The sequence below is a fragment of the Nipponia nippon genome, unplaced genomic scaffold (assembly GCF_047370975.1).
Source record: "Nipponia nippon isolate SJK-2023a ecotype South Korea unplaced genomic scaffold, ASM4737097v1 scaffold_35, whole genome shotgun sequence".
In the NCBI taxonomy this organism is placed as follows: Eukaryota; Metazoa; Chordata; class Aves; order Pelecaniformes; family Threskiornithidae; genus Nipponia; species Nipponia nippon.
In genome coordinates this window covers 2,662,561-2,681,143 of record NW_028262353.1, presented here as the reverse complement: position 1 = coordinate 2,681,143, position 18,583 = coordinate 2,662,561, and the positions used below count along the sequence as shown (strand labels likewise).

Here is an 18,583-nt window from a genome sequence, read left to right as displayed (position 1 = left end):
GAAACAGCTAGAAACTCTCATCTTGCAGGACTGGGCTGCTGTTGAGGCTGTGCCCTTTGCAGCCTGGCGGTGAGCACACATTTCTGACCACCCTCTCCTCCCGTTCCCCTGAGTTGAATGTTCAGAGCTCCCAACCCCTCCCTCTTCATTCAGGTTTCATTCTGGGCAACACTAGCTCTGTGTTTCTCCCGGAGCCTCAGCCCCACCCTGCCTTACAAGGCTGCCAGGCTGCTCAGAGCAGTCATTCATCCGGGCCTCACGCACCTTTGGTGTCGTGCAGCCTTGCACAAACCCAGCATTGTTCCTCCAGCTGGAAGGGCTTTCGGCGAAGGGCTCTGCTGGGTCCTGCCTCCAGGGGAAGCTCTGTACTAAAGTGCCATCTCCTCCTGAGCTGGGAATGGCTTGTACGACTGGGAGCTCACTCGTAGCTCCCCCCTTTCCCATCCCTGCCAGTTTGAGACACTGGATTTAACAGGTGGGGACTTCCTGCTGGCCTGGACTGTCCCCTCCTCTGCCCCCGTACCCTTTGAGCCGACCCTGAAAGCACAGTGCTTCTCTCAGGTGGGGAGCAAACAGCAGAGCAGAGATGCTCCCATCTCAGGTCCTCTAGCACCTCTGGGGGCCTTGTCTGTGTTGGATCTCCCAGGCAGGTCCCTTTGAGCAAGGAGCACCAAGAAAACCCCTGTGCTCTGGAAGGGCACCTCTGAAATGAGGGGCTGCATGGAAGCGTGGTTCCCCAGGATGGATTTGGGTCCCAGGTGCACAGAGGTTCCCCTTTGCAGAGGCGCAGGGGGAGTTTAGCAAGGGGAAGCTTTGTGTAGATGAGTCCGGTGGTGAGAGTGTGATGGCCTGTGGAATAACCCTTCATCTCCTGAAACATGCTTGAGCTGCTCTGTGGTTCAAAGCCCTGTGGGAGCCTGGTGGCAGAACAGCAGTGAGCTCCCCAAAGCCTTGGCTGCTGGCTCCGCGTCTGCCCTTCCAGCCCTGTGTGCTTCTTCCTGGGGATGGGGACCAAACAAATTACCCGGGAAGCAATTTCAGCTTCATTTGGCTGCCAGAGGTTAGCCAGAGCCCTCAGCTGAGACCTGCTGGCAACTGGGGAAGGAATCGCTGTTTCAGGTGGGTTGTGGTAAGAAATTCGGAGAAAACCAACAATACAATGCATTCTGCGTGACACTCCATACTTTATTATAACAGCCGTAACCCCGGAGAGCCGGTGTTCTGGTTACATAGACGCTATGGTAGTTGTCTATCCTACAGAAATGTGGAAATACTGCGATGCACGCAACGGAAATATGCCAAGAGACTATTACAACTCCTCCCGTGAACTCAAAATCTGGGAACTCAAGTGGGGCGGCGTGGCAGTGGCTGAGGCCAGAGCCTGGCCTCATAAAGGAGAATACTGCAGGGCACTGTCTATGTTGGTTTGTGCAAGAGGGCCACAGAAATGTCTGTGTTGAGGCCAGAGCATCCCCTCTGCCTTGCTCGCAGGGGAACATGGCATCTAGAGTTGGCTCTAGTAGCTTTGGTGCGACGTGACTGGTGTGCATTGGCTGGTGTCAGCCGGCGTAAGGTAAAAGCTGCTGTGGAAGTTCAATAAATACAAAGACAAGTCCTGCTTGTTGTGGTTAAATGGGAACCAATATCCCCTTTCTGGAACATAGCACCACTGTGTGTGGGGTCTGGAGTGCCTTTAGGTGAGACAGGCGAGGCTCTCTGTTAGAGAGATGGCTTATGACAATAAGTTTTGAGGAGTTTTAGCTTTGGTGGCATGGGAAGGAAAGAGGGGCTACCCAAAAGGCAGTAAAATCTCTTAAATACTCTGACGTGGCCAAGGATCCCCCAGTACAGCCAGCACGTTTGTCACCAGATATGCAAATCCAGATGTTGCAAACCCACCTGCATCTCCCCACCAGCTCAGTTTGGAAAGCTCGACGTGGCTTTCGGAGGAAGGCAGCACCAGCGAACGCCTCTCGGACATGCACAGAGCAGGGACGGAGCAGAGAGAAGGGTTTTGTAATACTGGTAGAACGGCTGGGCTGATGGCTTCTGGCTGCTGTGTTAAAAGCTTGTGTACCAATACTTTCCCCTCCTGCCAAGTTTCCTATAGGTAGATCTCAAAAGTTGAGAATGCGAATCCTCTGGGGAAACCGACCTAGAGCGGAAGGTGTTGGTGTGGGTATCTGAATGGGGGAGTCTCTAAAATCCTGGGTTGGTTTCTGCTTGTAACAGGTAACAAAGATGTTAACTGGGATGTTGTAAAGACACACTTAAAAGAGACAGACAGCCTGGAGTGGGTTCTCATCCTTTGTCCCTTGGACGTTGGCTTGAGTTCAGGAGAAAGTGCTTTGGCCTCATTTGGCTACAGATGCCAACGGGTTTTGTGTTTATGCCGTGGGGCTCCGTTTCTCCTAGGAGCACTCTTCGGTGGGCAGGGAACTGAGCTTTGGCCGGGCACCGCTGATGAAGGCATCTGCTTCAGGTGTCGCGGAGTTGTCGCTGTGGCTTATAGAGGGCCATACCTTTGTGCTGTCTCCATTTGGCTTCATCTTACCATTGGTGCTGCCTGTTCCTCTTGCAAACAGCTTGGAGTTTCTCAAGGTGCTGGCAGAAACTGCCGGGGTGGGAGGGAATGAGAGGGGGGAGGTTAGAAACATTTCATTCGCACTCTGCTTTACCAAGCTGTGTGAATAAAACCACTTACGGTGCTTTGGTCTGGAGTGGACGGTGCTGATGACTGTGGGTATCGGTTGCTCCATGCTGTGAATGCAAGGACAGAGTGTGAGGACACATATTAACCTCTGCAGTGCCAGAGAGATATAGAGGATGGGAGTTTGGCCTGTGTGAGCTGGGCTACATGGGTAGAGCCAAGTGCATGGCTGGATCATGAAGGCTAACTCAACAGCATCATCTAGAGAAGTGCTGGAACCCTCCAATCTGGAGAGTCTAAGGAAAACGTCAGAGCAGGAACCAGGGCTGAACTGTACGGGGACTGCTGGGATTGGTTCTTTCTTTGGTCAAACCTTGAATACTAGATGTAAAGCTTGGGATGTCTGCTTTCTCCCTAGGTGTTTGGGTGCATCCCTTCCCCTCTTCAGGCACAAGGAAGCCCAGCTTACCTGCTCTCCTCCCCTTCCATCAGCTTCCTGTAAGTGAGGATCTCCACGTCCAGGGCCAGCTTGATGTTCATCAGCTCCTGATACTCTTTCACCAGATGAGCCATATCTTCCTTGCTCTTCTGTAGGGCTTCTTCTAGCTTGACCAGTTTCGCTTTGGCATCCTTGAGGGCCATCTCACCATGCTCTCCTGCTTCTTTGATATGCTCCTCTAAGTACAGGCACTGGTGTTGCAAAGGGAAAAGGGTGGTGGAGGCGTTAGGTGTGTTGTAGTTTCAGACCTATACATCAGAGTTTTGTCATCCACCCCACGACACACCTGGCTCTTTTGGGACACAATGCAGGACCTCAGCTTCTGGATCTGTATGTTCAGGTCTGCGATCTCCCGTCGGCTGTCAAGGAGGTGACCCCCGTAGGTGCCCGACTGGGTGCTTCCCTCATTCAGCTGCAGGAGAGATGGAAGAGTGGGTTATCTGTGTGCCTCCTCTGCTGTAGCAAAGGAATCTGCAAGGATTCCCATTGCCCTTGAGGAGAAGCACCTAACTGGGGAAAAATAGTGGGTGTGTGGAAGGATTTAGGGCTCATTCTCTTATCCTCTTTTGGCTGTAGCTGTGCCAGGCATAGAGCACACTGTCTCTTGGGGTTAATCACGTTCTTGCTCTGTTTGCAGGAGGCACCAGTGGAAGGTCATTTGCGTCTTAGGTGGGACAAGCTGCCGCTGGGAAATGTCCTTGCCTTTTTCCACTGGCAGTGTGGAGAGCCTAGAGCAATGAAACTACTAATTTACACACCTGAGTTAGGAGGAGTTGATCTGGGTTAGCACCCTGTCCCTCCCTCCATTCCCAGGTGTAGTCTGTCCCTCCACACCTTGCTGATTCCTGTAGTTTCTAGGCTGATCTCTCTCCCTCTTCTTTCCCTGCCTCTCCCCAGTATCAATCAGATAAGAGGACAAATACCTTTCTCCTGGTAAGTGCTTCGGCTTCCTCCCAGCTCCGAAGAGCCAGAGCTTCATACTGGGCCCTCACTTCTTCCACAATTCTGCTCAGATCAAGTTTGCATGCGTTGTCAATTCCCAGTACAACAGAAATGTCCTTAATTTCTGTCAGCAGCCCCTCGAGCTCCTGAATAGCAAAGAGAATAGGACTGTGATACCAAGTAGTCAACAAAGCTACAAGCCAGGAGAGAACTGAACCCTGGCAGACCTGCTGTGCTTAGCCAGGCAAAGCATCTTCCACGTGCAGTGGGAGATGGTGAGATTTCCTAGGTTTTCAGTCTCTGAAGTTTGGAAGCTGGTATTAGTTTCTCCATAAAATCCAGACTCGGGCTAGGGTGTTGGTTTGGGACCTTCGGATACAATCTCTTAAGAGTCTGACAAAATAGTGCATTTGTGCTGCATCAAGAGCAGGTTAATTGAACTGATGATCATGCTTCAATATCTATCAATATTCAGATGGTGGGCATATATGTCTTGGGTGAGTAATAGAGCAGCGTGAATCATTCTGCAGGCTGGTGGTGCTAGACAGATGTCTTTGCTGAGCTCTGCTTCAGTATCTAGAGAGGCTGTGGCTGCCATTGTGTTATTATAGTCTGCTTTGTGTCTAGTTAGAGAAGGGAGAAACAGGACCCTTCTCTGAGCACATCCATCGCTGGCAGACCTGTTCCCCTCCCCAGAGCTGCTCTCATGTGCCGGGGAGTCGAGCCAGCATGGGGAAGCGGGAACATGCACACACAAGCTGCAGTATCACCGACTGGGATATTTGCTCTTGCTAGCTGACTCGGTCACAGCTTTAGAAAAAGGAGCCAAACAATGATGAATGCCGACTCCCCTCAGTGAACCTAAAAAGGACCCTTAATCCATGCCTGTAAACTGTGCTCCTGGGTGGTTTGTATCCAGGCGAGACACGACTTGATGTTGAGCAGACGGCGTACACGTTCGCTTGGCAGCTCCCCCCAGTCTCAGACTGGTCCTGCAGGGCTGTCGCTCTTATTCAGTACCTCTGCAGTTGCTTCTGATTTACACCAGTGTTTTAAGAGAGCAGCATACATCTCTCCCCATCTCTTACCTTTCATCTTGATGTTTTTGTTCTTTCCTTTCGTGCTGAGGGCTCTAATCTCTTTAGAGAAGCATTTGTATGCCTGCTTTGCTTTGCCTTCCCCTGGCTGGGGAAACAAAGGGCACCCTGACATGGTGATTCACGAATAACAGAAAAATACCCCACCGCTCTTCCAAAGAGCAGGATTATCAGTGTATTTTTTTCCCACTGGTGTTTAATCCTTGAGCCTCTTTGTTAATCTTTGAGCAGGTTAATAGCTATATGAGAAAATGGATGTTTATTGCAAATACTTGAGCATCCTCTGCCAGGGAAAAAAAAAAAAAAACTGGTGGTTTATTAATGAGGACTGAGGCAGGGATTTTCTTCTGATTCATACCAACATGCTGTGAGCAAAGCTGTCAAGCAAAGTTTTCCTCCTTTGCCCTTCCCCTGGGTATGTGTGCCTATACGTTGATGTCAGTCAAATCAACAGGTACAGGCGAGAAAATTACTGACCCAAACCCAAGCTATTGAGAGCAGAGGGCAGAGAGAGAGGTGGAGAGTAATTTCTTTGCATGGAGCATCGGTAAAAAAAAAAAAAAAGCAGCCTGCTGCCAAGATAGCAGTGTGGAACCTGGAGGAAATCAGCTCAAGAAGATCCTCACAGCAGGATCTGATTTCCAACTACCCCTGTGAATTGCCTTGCACCAGGAATAATCTTGGATAATAATAATTTTGGAGAAAGTAAGGCTTCGTGGTTAGTTGCAGGCAGGGCATGTGTTCTAATGCAGGTCTGATATTATGCAGGTCCTTCTGCCTCTCTGTGCCTCAGTTTCCCCACAAGGAATGTTAACATTCTTCTGTCAAGCATTTTAATTGCTTATATTGGTAGAATTTAGATAAATCATTAGTATTCCCAAAACACTGCTGAGCCTGCTTGGTAGCATTTTACAGTCTCTGAGTAAGTGGCTGTAATTGCTTCACCCTGTTTGAGTAGATACAGGCACGCTGCAGCCTTTGGGTTTGTCTGAAGGCTCTGTATCCTTCCCCCTTGGTGAAATCATACCTGACGTCTCATACCTCATCATACTTCTCATTTAAGTGGAAATGGAGTATGTTGGATTGGGTTAAAGAGCATCCAGACCTCACCCAGATTCACCACAGCTTGTCTTTTTTTTTTGTTGTGGTCCCTTCCTCTGAATCTGAATCGAATGATATTCAGCTTGCTCCTGACCTGGGGTGTTTGGTCTCAAGGGGGTTAGGAGCTGAGCCCAAAATCAGCCAGCTCGGGAGTTAGGTGGGGGTTCCTAGGGGAATTAGGAGTTAGAGAGTTAGGAGGGGAGACCCGCTGCAGCAGCCTCCCTGCAGGAGCTGTGGGGCAGAAGGAACATCCTGATCAAATTTTAAACGGAGCTAGTTTAGTTAAAAAAAGGGGATTAGCTCCTGAGACCCTACCTTACGCCATCAAATAGTTGTCTGTAACACCATGCAACTCCCCTGGACAAGCTCTCATTTTGCTGTCGGTCTGGAACAGTGCCCTCTCTGTGGCGGAACTGCCCACAAAAATGCTGCGTTTTTGCATATAGCTTGCGTGCGTGCCAGGGTCGCTCTCCCGATTGCGTTTTTACCTGCTCGTAGATGGTTTTCTTCAAATCCATCAGCTCTTGGAGCCCATTGAGTTTTACCTCCAGCTCAGTTCTGTGCAAGGAGCTCACATCTAAATCCTGCAGGAGATGGAAAGCGTATTAATGAGCAGTTTGTCTTTTAGTTTGGAGCAAGAAGTCGTTCCCGCTGCCCCCTCTCCCCCAGCAAGTGTCCTGCTTGCTACGTATTGGCAAGTACTTGTGAAACTGCTCTCCTCTACAAGTAGGGAGGCTCCTTTGTGCACCTCTTTCCTCTGCAAGTGTGGTGGTTTTTTTTTTGGTGAGCACTTTGGTGGAAGTCTCAAATGAGGTAGGGTGGAGAAGGAAACAGGCAGGGCTGGTCCATACCCATTCATCTTTTGTTCACCACAAAAATCATGGGTTATTGAAAACTCTGATGCCATCCACAGAAGTCACCAGAACTGCCCTTACTGGCTGCTGAGTGTGTCAGGGAAAACATGCAATTAGCTGTAATGATCGTTTGCGGAGAACGTTTCCTCTGTCTAATAATACCCTGCATTCCTGCACCTTGGATTTTTTTTTTAATGGAAATGCTGTGTGCAAAGCCTCCCATTTCAGCTGATATTCAAATACAGCTGTTCCTGGGGTGGGATGTTTAAACAGGGTGTGGCCGTGCAATAGGAAACAAAAGCAAACACATTTATCAATTTACAGCCTTTTCCAACCTATGGTGTCATTCTGAGAGAAAACATGCCAGGGAGGAGAGGCGTTGCCTCGGAGGGTCCGGGGGTGCAGCCCCCCCAGGCCAGGTCTGCCCAGGGCAGTGGCACCGTGGCTGGGGAGCCACGGGGCTTTTCTGTAACCACAAGCGGCCCAGCCTCACTTGTACTTTTCCTATTGAAACGGTGACTGTGTTCACCGCTCTGCTGTCTTCCTCAAGACCTTATTACCCCGCAAAACATCTGTGGCACAAGGACTCAGTCCAGAGCTAGCTGTCTTAGCTGAGCCTGGACCATCTTGCCTCTCCAGGCTCTTCTGTGACTCCCCAGAGCTGGTGTAGGGCCCGTCCAGATGAAAAGCTTCTCGCACCACTGACCTTTTTGAGCTCCATGAAGGTGTATTCCATGCCACTACAGAGGCGAATTTCATCCTCGTATCTAAGGAGAGAAAAGCAGTAAGAAATTGCACACGGTGAAAGCCTCTGGGATGCTTAAGGTTGTCTTGCTGGCCCCAAAAAGCACTGGTATCAAAGCTTTCCACTTTTCCTACGATGTCCCACCCCCTTGATATACTTTAGACAGCAAGCAGAGATATCTCTTAGGTGTGAGCATCTTGGACAAGAGAGAAGATAACAAGCGGCTACGTGCCAGCTGCTCTGTAGTAACACCATGAGCACTTTAAGTCTGAAGAGCCCCAGAGTAGAGAGGAGGTAGCTTTCATTCTAATTTAATTTGAGGGCTAAGCAACCTCAGGTTACCTCACATTTGCCACAGAAAGAGAGAGTAGGCATGGAGAAGTGGGGTGTGGTGAGTTATTCTCTGTGAAACCCAGTCGCATGCCCAAAGACTCCTAATTTTTCACCCTAAGCCTTCCTCTTCTGTTTCTTTCAGGTATCCTCAGCATTTAATTTCCAGAGTCTGAGAGTCTTCTCAAGGGAGAAAACTGGCTTGTGAAAATTCTGAGAATATTGGACTGGTGTCATAACCTATCCTAAATGTAGAACAATTTGTGAAGTAACACAGGACCTGGCAAAGCAATTCGTGGAAAATAGTGCCCACAAAGCAAAAGGTAACAAAAACCGAACGGGGTAGGGTGGAGTCCTAATGGCTAAATATCCAGCAGAGGAGCCAGCCCCGCAGGTGTTAAAAACAGGCTTGATAAGGCAGGACCAGGATAGCAAAGACTTAGTCCAGGGGCAAATGCATTTCTTGATGGCCAGCAGCAGGCACAAGAAGGTGGCTTAGGGAATACACCAACCCTGGCTGGCTCTTGGGACAAGCGTGTGGCTAGCCCTGCTGTTGCTAAAAGCAGGTATCTGACCAGGAAGCCACAGTCTCTTTTGGGCCTGGTGTGTGACCAGCAGTGGTTGGTTCGTTTGCCATGCAGGAGCGTTGTGTGATGGGCGTTGGGTATCTCCCACTGTGCTGCTGGGCATGCTCTGGGAGTGTTGGCTCTTTGGAGACCAGAGCAGGTTGTGCGCTCAGGGAGGTCATGGCTTCCCTGCTCTTCCATGATACCTCAGGCTCCTCTTAGCCTAATGTGCTCATAGCGTTTCCAGGCTGCGAATTAAACCTTTCGGTGCTACTTAGAGATGTCACCAAATTGCTGCAGAGAAGGCCGAGATCTTTGGGAATGAGGTAAAATGGCTTCTCCTAACAGAGTGATGATAAAATCAGGAATGACAGTCATATTCTGTTGTTTGGTGGTCTGGTGCATCATCGCTCTGGTTACACTTGAGAGAGCCTTCCCTGCTGTTGTACAAACCTTTAGGAGAAAGAGGAGCTGTGCCTAGGAAAAGAAGGAAGAGAAAGTATTGGGAATGCAGCACGGGGGATCGCATCGCAGGGCAAGGGGGTAAGTCATGCTCAGGAGCTGACCTGAAACATCAAAAGCAGCTCCCTGGAGCTGTTGCTCCCTCCACGGAGGGGATAGTGGGGGCACAGAGGGGATCTGACCAGCACAGGCCCTACAGTTAGGTGCTTCTAAGCTTCCTCGTGGGTACCCCCGTGGTGTTAAACTCACCCTTCTCTTGCCTGCTTTTATAAGGCCAGGTAGCGTGGCTAACAAGCTTTACCTGTCTGGTTTCTCTGCTCTTTAGCTGGAATGTTAGCCATGCTGGCAGGAACTGTGTACTGAGCTTAATTACAGCCTGCCACTCTTCCTTCATCCTCATTGCATCTCAGCCCAATCCCAGTCTGTCCCAGCCTGCCGAAGCAGCTTCGCACATTGCCGGGCGCTGACATAAGCTTGCATATTGAACAAACAACACTCCTGACTGAAAGAGAGCAGGCCCAGCCAGCCAAACGTGCTCACCGCACGGCTCCGGAGGGACCTGGCGGCCGGGAGATGACTCACATGGGGATGGAGCATTCCACAGACACATTACAGCATTTATTCTTTAGAGATAATCCTCAAGCAGTCATGCATTAAGGCATAAAACCATCCCATCTCGATTCATGCATTTAAGACACGCTTGAGATGGGAGTCTGGTCGCCTTGGGCTCCTTCCATAGGCAATGAAGCAAAATCAGAGGTGAACCAAATCTCAGGCAGGCTATGTTCCTCTCTGGATGTGCCTTCAAGACTACTTTAGGGTGAAGATGTAGTGGTGGGATGGATCTGAGCCTGGTGGCATGATATTAAGTCACTCTTCCTCTTGCAGAGCAAGGAAACGGGGCAGAAAGTAGCTGCAAACCAACTGGAGAGGGTGAAGGTAGAGGGGTGTTGACTGTCCAGTCTTCGGGTGGCAAGATTTGACTAACACAATCCCTGGATCTCAGAACTGGATCCTCTAAGGGCTGTATGCCCCATATTTTCCTGCAGTATCTCCCCAGTGCCACACCAGAGTAGGTCAGCACAGGCAAAAATTCCCTGCCTTCTCATTCAGATGGGTCTTTGCACGTGCAAATCGCACGTGTGGGGAGCTGAAGTAAACACTTGTGCCGATGTGCACCTCTGGGCAGTCATCCCTATTCGGGTATGTTTCAGTATTTGTTTTTTCAGCTTGATTTCCTAAAGAAGCAGGGTTTGAGATCCTGCGCCAGCCTCCAACCCGCTTCCCTGTCCCCTCTCCATCCTTCTCTGCGTTGGGAATTGCTGGTCAATGGCAACCTAATTTGAGAAGGAGGTGCAAGTGTTCTAGCTAGTTAGATCTCCTGTATGAGTTTTGGAAAGCAGCCCCTGGATAGCAAAGACGGACAAATTAGGGCCTTACAGAGGGGCACTGACAGGCAGGTTTCACACGTGGCAGCAGCCTGCTTGGGTGGTCACTGTGTGCATGGCGCATTACGCCTGGAGTGCTGCAGCAGGGATGAAAGCATCACCAGTTAAATGTGCCAGTGTAGTTATTAGCTTTTCCTCCCCCCAAAAAATTCCTTTGGGAAGAGAAACCTCCACAGGAGTTGGACGCCTCCAAAATTTGCATGTTTTAGGCAGACCATTTGCTCCAGAAAAACAACAGGGCTGAGGCAGCCTTCTCGAAGGCGGCGTGCAGGACTCAACAGAGCCAGTGTGGGTTAGGACGGGGTTGGATCGCTGCCTGGAGGAGGCTCAGCAGAAGCAGCAGTTCTCTCCCCATGAATCACTAACCGCTGGGAGCAGCACGGTGGAGTGTCGCTGTCGCAGAAATCCACCTGCACTGGCTTTGGGTGTTAACAGCACCCAATGACAGGGTGGGTTTTGCCTATTTGCTGCTTGTGCCTTGCAGCTCAGAAATGGGAGAAAGCAGAAGGGGAAGGCTCCACAAATGAAGGGAGAGTGCTTTGAGGAGCAGTGTCATTTCTGAATGCTCTTTTCCTGTGGCTGTGTAGTCCCACAAAGCGGGAACTCTTCTCAAGACCAATAGCTGGGCTAGTCATAAGCTGGTGCCCGTTGTGGATTCTCTGCTGTCTAGTACTGTGCATGCCGCATCCTTATCCTCTGTGCGTGTTGGGTGTAGGATGGGTCCTGTGCCTCTAGTCAGTCTCTCTTTTTAATTTTGAGGGATGTAGCATCCCTATCATGTCTATCCTGTTGTCCAGCTAGGTAATAAGTGTCCAAGAAAATCAAAAGGTAGGGGGAAACACACAGCCTGTTTGTGTAAGCACCTTTATCCTTAAGAAATCAGGCTGAAAAAAAAAAATGAAGTGCCAGGCATAGGCAATTAATGAGGCAATTACTGAGTACAAACTGTGAGAGCAGATATGGGTGACTGATCTGACATTTCTCTACCACCCCAACCATTTTCCTATCTGGCTTTCAGGGAATAAGCCAAGAAGTATCTTTTATAACTGCAGGGCCACAGAGGAGATGTTCCCTCAGGGAACTGCAAGGAAGACCAAGTGCTCCAGAGAGGGATGACAGGTCTGGATCTTTTTAGGGCAGGGAGTAAATGGCACAGTCCCTGTCGTGGCTTTGAGCCAAGCTCAGGGTTGCTACCTGTCAGCAAAGCAAGCATCAGCGAGCCCAAGTGTTGTAGTGAAAGCAACATCCAAATAAAGAGCAGACAGACACCCACCATGAGGAATTTAGGGCTTTCTAGGCACCTGGGTATCAATGCATCACTTCTTGAAGGGTGCTGAGCATAAGGATTTCAGCATAAGGTCAAGAACCAAACTCCTAGTTCCTATTCCTGCTCCGCCACCAGCTCGCTCCATGAGCTTGAGTAAGCCATTTAACCGCCATGTCTCCGTTAATACGTCTGTAAAGTGGAGGTATCGGTCCTTCCCCTAATTTGCAGACACGTTGAGTAGCTGGTTTAATCAAAGTCTTCAAAGAGCTTTAAGATCCTTGGGCTAAACTCTCTGGAGAGGGCACTGTTGTTATTTATGCATCATTTTGTACATCAGGAGCAGGTATGGGCTCCTACTACAGCGATGTCTGTCAGTGCCAGCGGAGGGGTAATCCCTTAGCATCACCGTTCTGTTTTGACAGTGCCCATACATGGCTCTGCTACAAATCAGCATGGAAGACTCCAGAGGTCTTGTGTAGGCAGATGGGTGTAACTGTAAGGGAAAGTATCTAATTGTGGATTCGGCTGTGGTATGCAAATGACACCGATAATAAGGAAAGCATTGTCTTCTTGAATGAGCCAGGGCACATCTCAAATGCTCTTATCTGAAGATCTCAAAGCTCTTGGCAAAAGCAGCGATAAGCACGTGGCAGCTGGTCCTCCCTTAAACTTTCAGCTGCCTCAATATTTTCTGTCAAGAGTTTTTCTGGGTAAAAGCCTGAGTTTTTGGTCACAGCAGAATTTTGTATTAAATGTTGTGGGGTGAAGGGGGAAAGGAAGGGATGTTTGTTAATACTAAGCAGCCTAGGTCCATAAAATGGTTTGGGGAGAAAGTTCTGGCTTGTGATAATAGTGTGGAGAATAAATATTTCTCTGTTCTTAGTGGCTGTCATTCCCGAGAATACTGTTCTCCAGAGCTGCTCTCTAGCCTGAGGCATTTCTCAGATGCCCTGCACTCTTTGGTATTTTGCTTTTTATGGGTTTCCTTTCATCTCTAGTGAATCACGAAGAGGCTAGGATGCTAACTTCTCAAATCCACAGTTCTGTGCACAGCACACTAGGAATTTGTTCCTGGGAGTAACAGGCTGTCTGTGTTAAATCAATCCCACGCTACTCTTTGTGCGCACAGCTGAACTGATACCTTGCAAACACATTCCCCCTGGTAACAGCCAGCTAGGCTAGACACCTACTTGCTCCGAAAATCATCCATGGTGCTCAGGACCTTTGTCAGCTCCGACTCGAGATTTTCCTGCTCGTAGTTGAGCGCCTTCATCTCTTGATTCATTTTGCTCATGTACTGATCGTAGATGGCCTTCACGTCCGACTCGGAGTGGGTATTGTCTTGATCCTTCAGGAAGTTCCACCTTGTCGTCAGGATCTTGTTCTGTTGCTCCAAGCACTGGACCTGCAGAAGAGGTTTCGGAGACGTTAGTAACACCAGCAGCCAAAAGCAAAGCTGACTGCTCCTGGCAGGGCAGGAGAGATCGACCTGGAGACCTTCAGAGCAGTGAGAAGCTGCTGGAATCAGCAGAGATTTCCAGGTAAGAACAAGAAATGCTCTGAAAATTAGGCCTGGGGATGGAGGCCTATAGGAACTTTAGAAGTTTTACATGTTACCTACTAATTAATTTCTTGATAGAACATGTTCACGTCAAAATGAATGAACATCTTGTATTAAGTCACTGAAAAATGAGAACCGTTCAACACTGGTCCCCTTTGCCTGTCAATATACTGAAGCAAAGGCTGAAAATCCACCACAGGTCATGCACAGATGTCCAGGGTGAATGGAAGTCACGTTTACTGCCTCGGATTGGCACAAACAAAGATAACTCCTCTCAAATCTGTAGGATTACACCATGGTGAAGTCTGAGTAGTGAATCAGAGTCCTGGTTTGTATTGCAAAGCAACATAGACAAGGCCTATGGGAACTCGAGAGAATAAGCAAAATAATTACAGGCTCCACGTGAGGTCTATGTGTGCATGCGCCTGTCTGCTTGAGAGAGGATACGTTGCGCTTTCCTCCGCCCACCGTTTGATGAATCTGGCGCTCTTCTTTCCTAATATTCACAATCTTAACAGCAATGCTCAATGCTTAACAGTTTTCATCTTCAAAGCTCTTGGCTAGCTTCGATTAATTATCTAATTGCTACCTCTCATTGCTCTGTGAACAAAACTGAACTCCTTCAGTCACGTTTTAGCTGGTTAATTTGTGAGTTGCCTCCAACAGTGTTCTCCACTGTACCATGGAGATGGTTCAATGCCGATACTACGCCCTGTGCAGCGTGAGCAGTGGGGTGCAGATGCTATCAGGCCTTGACCTGCTTGGCCTTCAGCTTTGACTTTAGCTTTCTGTGGCCCGAAGCAGCATCAGTGCATTGAAGAGGCAGAGTTCCCAGCTGCTGACCGCTGCACAGATGCACGTGGTGAGAGACAGCATCTTTCCCAAAATGCTTCTTGTCTGAACAGAGAGAGAGAAGCAGGAGCAGAGAGCAGCCAAGCAAAGCAAAAGCACTCCTATGCTCGCAGTAAGTTTTCGGCAGAAGGGATGTGAGTGTTGGGATCTTCCAGGTCTCGCTGTTAGAGACCTAATCCTCTCTTCCCAATATCTTAACTCATGGCCGTAGACATCCCATCAGTAGTCCAGTCTGCTGACGGGCTGTTTTGCCCTGGCCCAAAACCAGTGGCACACTGTGTGTATATGCATGCGTGAGGCTGAGAACCAGAGGAGGATTCTGCAGTGGAGCCAGAAAGGGGCTTTGCAAGAGGGACAAGTAAGTGGCCTCCGGGGCTACCAGGAGCCAATTGGGCCATTTGTTCTCTCCGTCTGAGCATGTTGGGCACTGTGATAGAGCATCCCTCCACGGGACTGTGGTCAACCTGTGGGGCTGGCTGTAGGGAACAGCCTCTCATCTTAAGACAGCTTCCCCGTTTGGTGCTGGACGGTCAATGACTGAATGCGTTGGCTGTTGTTCTAAGTCCATCTTTGACCCTCAAATCAAGTCTCAGTTCCTGAACTTGCTCCTAATCCTTAGCTGCGCTTTTTCTCCCTCCCCCAAACTCTTCAGTTTCTTTCCTGTTCCCAAACCATACCCATCCACTGGGCTGAACCGCTAACATCTTGGCTCCTTATACAGCATCCCTCTTAGCAGAAATTCTTCCTTGCAAAGTCTTTTAACATGGCCTCATTTCCTGGAAAACCATGCCTGAACACAGAAGTGACCAAAGCTTGGTCCTCGGGGCCTCTACCTCTGTGCTGCTCAGGCTAAAGGTAGGGCTTCAAAGAGGGGCTCCATGACTTGCCTTTACTCTGTCTTCCACCTGGACATATCTGGATGGAAAACAAATACTAGCAGATCTGGAACAGCCTCCTGGAAAACCATCAGCAACAAACTCCTAAAGTTAGTGTGGTCAATTATCTGAGGAGTTAGCTGCTTGAGACCATCTGAATTCCTGATTAAAAAGGCAAGTTCTCCTTGACAAGGAAGTGTCATTACTTTCCTCTGGAATGAGGGCCTGAGGCAGATGGCTGAAGTTTGCCACTTGATGTACCACTTGAAGCTGCAGCCTTCAAAGCTAAGCGCAGAAGCTGCTAGCACCGAAGTCAAAGCCGCCCAACTAAGGTGAGGTGTTTGTATCTTCTGTCCATCAGGCCCTGTAACACACACTTTTATCAGCCGGCCACCAGATTGGGTTTATCAGGAAACTTGAAGGCTCTCTCAGTTCTTCCATCGCTGTTTGCACAGAACAGGCTAGTGCATGTGGTCTGGCTCACGTACGTATTGTCACTGCGTGGTCCTGTCCCATCTCTCCTACCCCCATCCTTTCTGCTGAGGTCTGGTTTCTGAGCAGGGCTGACATCCCACAAACCCCGACCTCTCGATCTGGATAGCCAAAGGACCAGTCCTGCAGCACGTGCAATACAACCCACCTGGGTGATTGCCAAACCAGGGGTTCTCCAAATTCACATTGCCAAGATCTGTGCTTGGAAAAGCCCAGATGTGGAGGCTGCCATGCCCCTGCATCCAGGGTCGGCCCCCTGGTACCGCTGTGCGCCTGCTTCCACACGTAGGTGGTGGTGGTTCACAACTATTCAGTTTAGATAGATGCTATGGGAGATGGTTCCCCCGCCCTTCTCCTTCTCAGTGTGAATTCAGGTCCTCTTAGAGGTAGAGTTAAAACAAACAAAAAAAAAAAATCCCAAGCCATAGTAGCTTGGCATTGAGCGCCTGTATTGTAGACTGCAGTGAAGCAATCCTCCTAGGAGATTACCATCTGTTTACAGAGCACCAGGGCTTTGCAGAAACCTGCCTCAGCTAGATGAGTTGTTTTCCTTTGAGAAAACCTTCTGCCTTCTCATGGATCTTAAGAGATGAAAGCGACACTTTCTTGGCTAAGCATGCAACCCCTCGCAATAAAAACCACAGAGGAGGGAGGTGGGTGGGGGGTCTCCCTTGCCCACCACGCTGCTATGGAGGTGAATTTCCAGCTCTCTTTAGCAACTGGAGAAGAATTTGAGCTGCTGTCTTAATCAGCGTCACCGCCCGTGGCTGTTTGTCCACTCCGGGAGCCAAGGCCTGCTCTGTCCGGCACCGTGCCTCCGTGGCCCTGCCTTTGCTGCTCAGGCAGGGCAGGGTCCCCGAGGGCAGAGCTGCCTGTCCTCCCCAGGGACCCATGGGGTGACAGGCGCAGCAAAGGAGATGCACAGGCTGCCTGGTGCTGCTGACCACAGATGCGGCCCGGCTTCACCTAGAGGTGATGCTAACCCTTGTTAAAACAGATAGCACTGAAGGAATAACTAATTGGGTAATTAGCCTAATATTCAGAGCCTGGCAATGGTTAGCTGAAGGCCTTCAGAAGTCTCCTGAGAGACTGGTTAGTGTCTGCTTCCCCACCACCATCCTCATCCCCATGCTGCACTGTGGTCCTCAGTAGCTCACCTTACCTTCTCAATTAGGGTCACGAACTGGTTGTTGAGCAACTTGATGTCCTCTTTCTCCTGCTGCCGCATGGCTTGGAAGTCAGGGTCGATATCGAGGTGCACAGGGGCCAGGAGTCTCCCGTCGATGGAGAAGGAGGGGTAAGAGGAGCATCGGTATTCGCCATCTCCGTGGAGGCTGAGAGCGCCACAGCCATTGCTGGCCACCCCGTTGGGACTGCAGCGGCCCAGGCGATCCGGGGACGTGCCGGCTGCTTTTCCTCGGCTCATCTTCCCTGACACCTCCCAAGAGGAGAGGGAGCCACTGGTGAAGGCTTTGCAAGGGTTAGTCATGCTCGGCTTGTGGCTCTGCAGCTCGAGGGGAGGGGAAGGGAGGGAAAGGAGGAGGAAAAAAAGGAGATGAAGTTTTCTCGCTGCTGCTGCCTCAAAGGGAAGGAGAATAGTGGCACGCTGAGGAGTTTGGTCGGCTTAATTCCTGTCTCCTCAGCTCGTGGGTTGGCTAATGAATTACAAGCACCTGTTCTCCTATGTTCATTAAACGGAGGAGGGTGTAACCGTTGATGTAATCCAGATCAACCTGTTGGCTTTTTTTTTTTTCTCCTTCCCTCCTCTCTCTGTACCCTCCTTTCTTCAGGAGCTTGTTTGTGTGGTGAGGGCATAGGCACTCACAGCAAAAACAAATCCCTCGCAGGTAATTCGCTGGGCCCCGAGCAGCTGCCTTCCTCATCCTTAAATGGTGAAGAAAGGAATCCAAGGTGCTGGGCTGCAGCAGGCTCAGGGAGGACGGCTCTGAGCACGGCTGCTGCACTGGCACTTGGCGCACGGAGCCTGGCTTCAGCCCGTGACTGGTTTCCAGCCAAAATCTGCAGGAAGGAATTGTGCTGTTTTTTTTTTTTTTTCTTCTCTGGGGAGGTGTTTAAAATCATAAAGAAAGAGTCTGAATTGGCTAAGGGTAGGAGTTTGGAAACGCATCTCAAGCGCGCCATGATTAGAGGTGCTCGTGGTCTTCCTTTGACCACACAGGCACATCACAGAAGCTTCTGGTGCTCTGGGTGTTTTAGGGATGATCAGTCTGGTTTTGAGACCCCTGGGTGTGGGGACCAAGAGTCCTGAGGTCACCTGGTCTGGCAACAACAGAGACCTTCAAAACCTCTAGACACCAAGTTGGATCTCAGAAGTGTCCAAGCCCATCTTTGACCACTACACTCCCGCTCCTTGAAAGCCCTTTAAAAGCTGGCACTGGAGACACCAAAAACCACTGTCTTTTAATGAATTCTAGGCTGCTAAGGTGGCACGCCCTTAAATACCTGTTTGGACCTAGGTATAAATCAATGTTGGACATGGCTTTCTTGAAAGCATTTTCCTGCTTTAACTCGGTTTCTCATGTGAAAAATGAGGACAGCAGAGCACCTGTTTCTGCCTGTTTATTGCATTGCGGTGTTCTCGGGAAAGGGGACGGTCTTCTCTGGCCAAAATTGAGAATTTCCATTTTGTGGGAAAGCTGCTCTTTTACAGTCTGGTTCTGCCCCATGTTGGAAGACAAGCTGGGAATTTCCCTGCCAAGTGAAGTGAAAGAAAGCTTGGATCTGTCGCAGACCTGCTTCAACAAGAAACCTATCTGATGATGTAGTGGTTTCTGCCTTAAGAAGGACTTCAGAAGGAAGATGGCCCCTTCCGGTAGGGTTA

The 18,583-nt window shown here is 49.7% G+C and overlaps 1 protein-coding gene across 1 annotated transcript; it reads right to left on the bottom strand.

Moving 5' to 3' along the window:
- Positions 1–1,253: 1,253 nt before the first annotated feature.
- Positions 1,254–17,722, bottom strand: KRT80 (keratin 80). Its single transcript, XM_009472420.2, has 9 exons — positions 16,904–17,722; positions 13,152–13,366; positions 7,850–7,910; positions 6,778–6,873; positions 4,073–4,237; positions 3,436–3,561; positions 3,120–3,340; positions 2,705–2,760; positions 1,254–2,614 (listed from the first exon to the last, which is right to left on the bottom strand). Exons 1-9 carry the CDS (start codon positions 17,228–17,230, stop codon positions 2,412–2,414), a joined length of 1,470 nt encoding a protein of 489 aa, XP_009470695.1. The 5' UTR covers positions 17,231–17,722; the 3' UTR covers positions 1,254–2,411.
- Between the last annotated feature and the right edge of the window lie 861 nt (positions 17,723–18,583).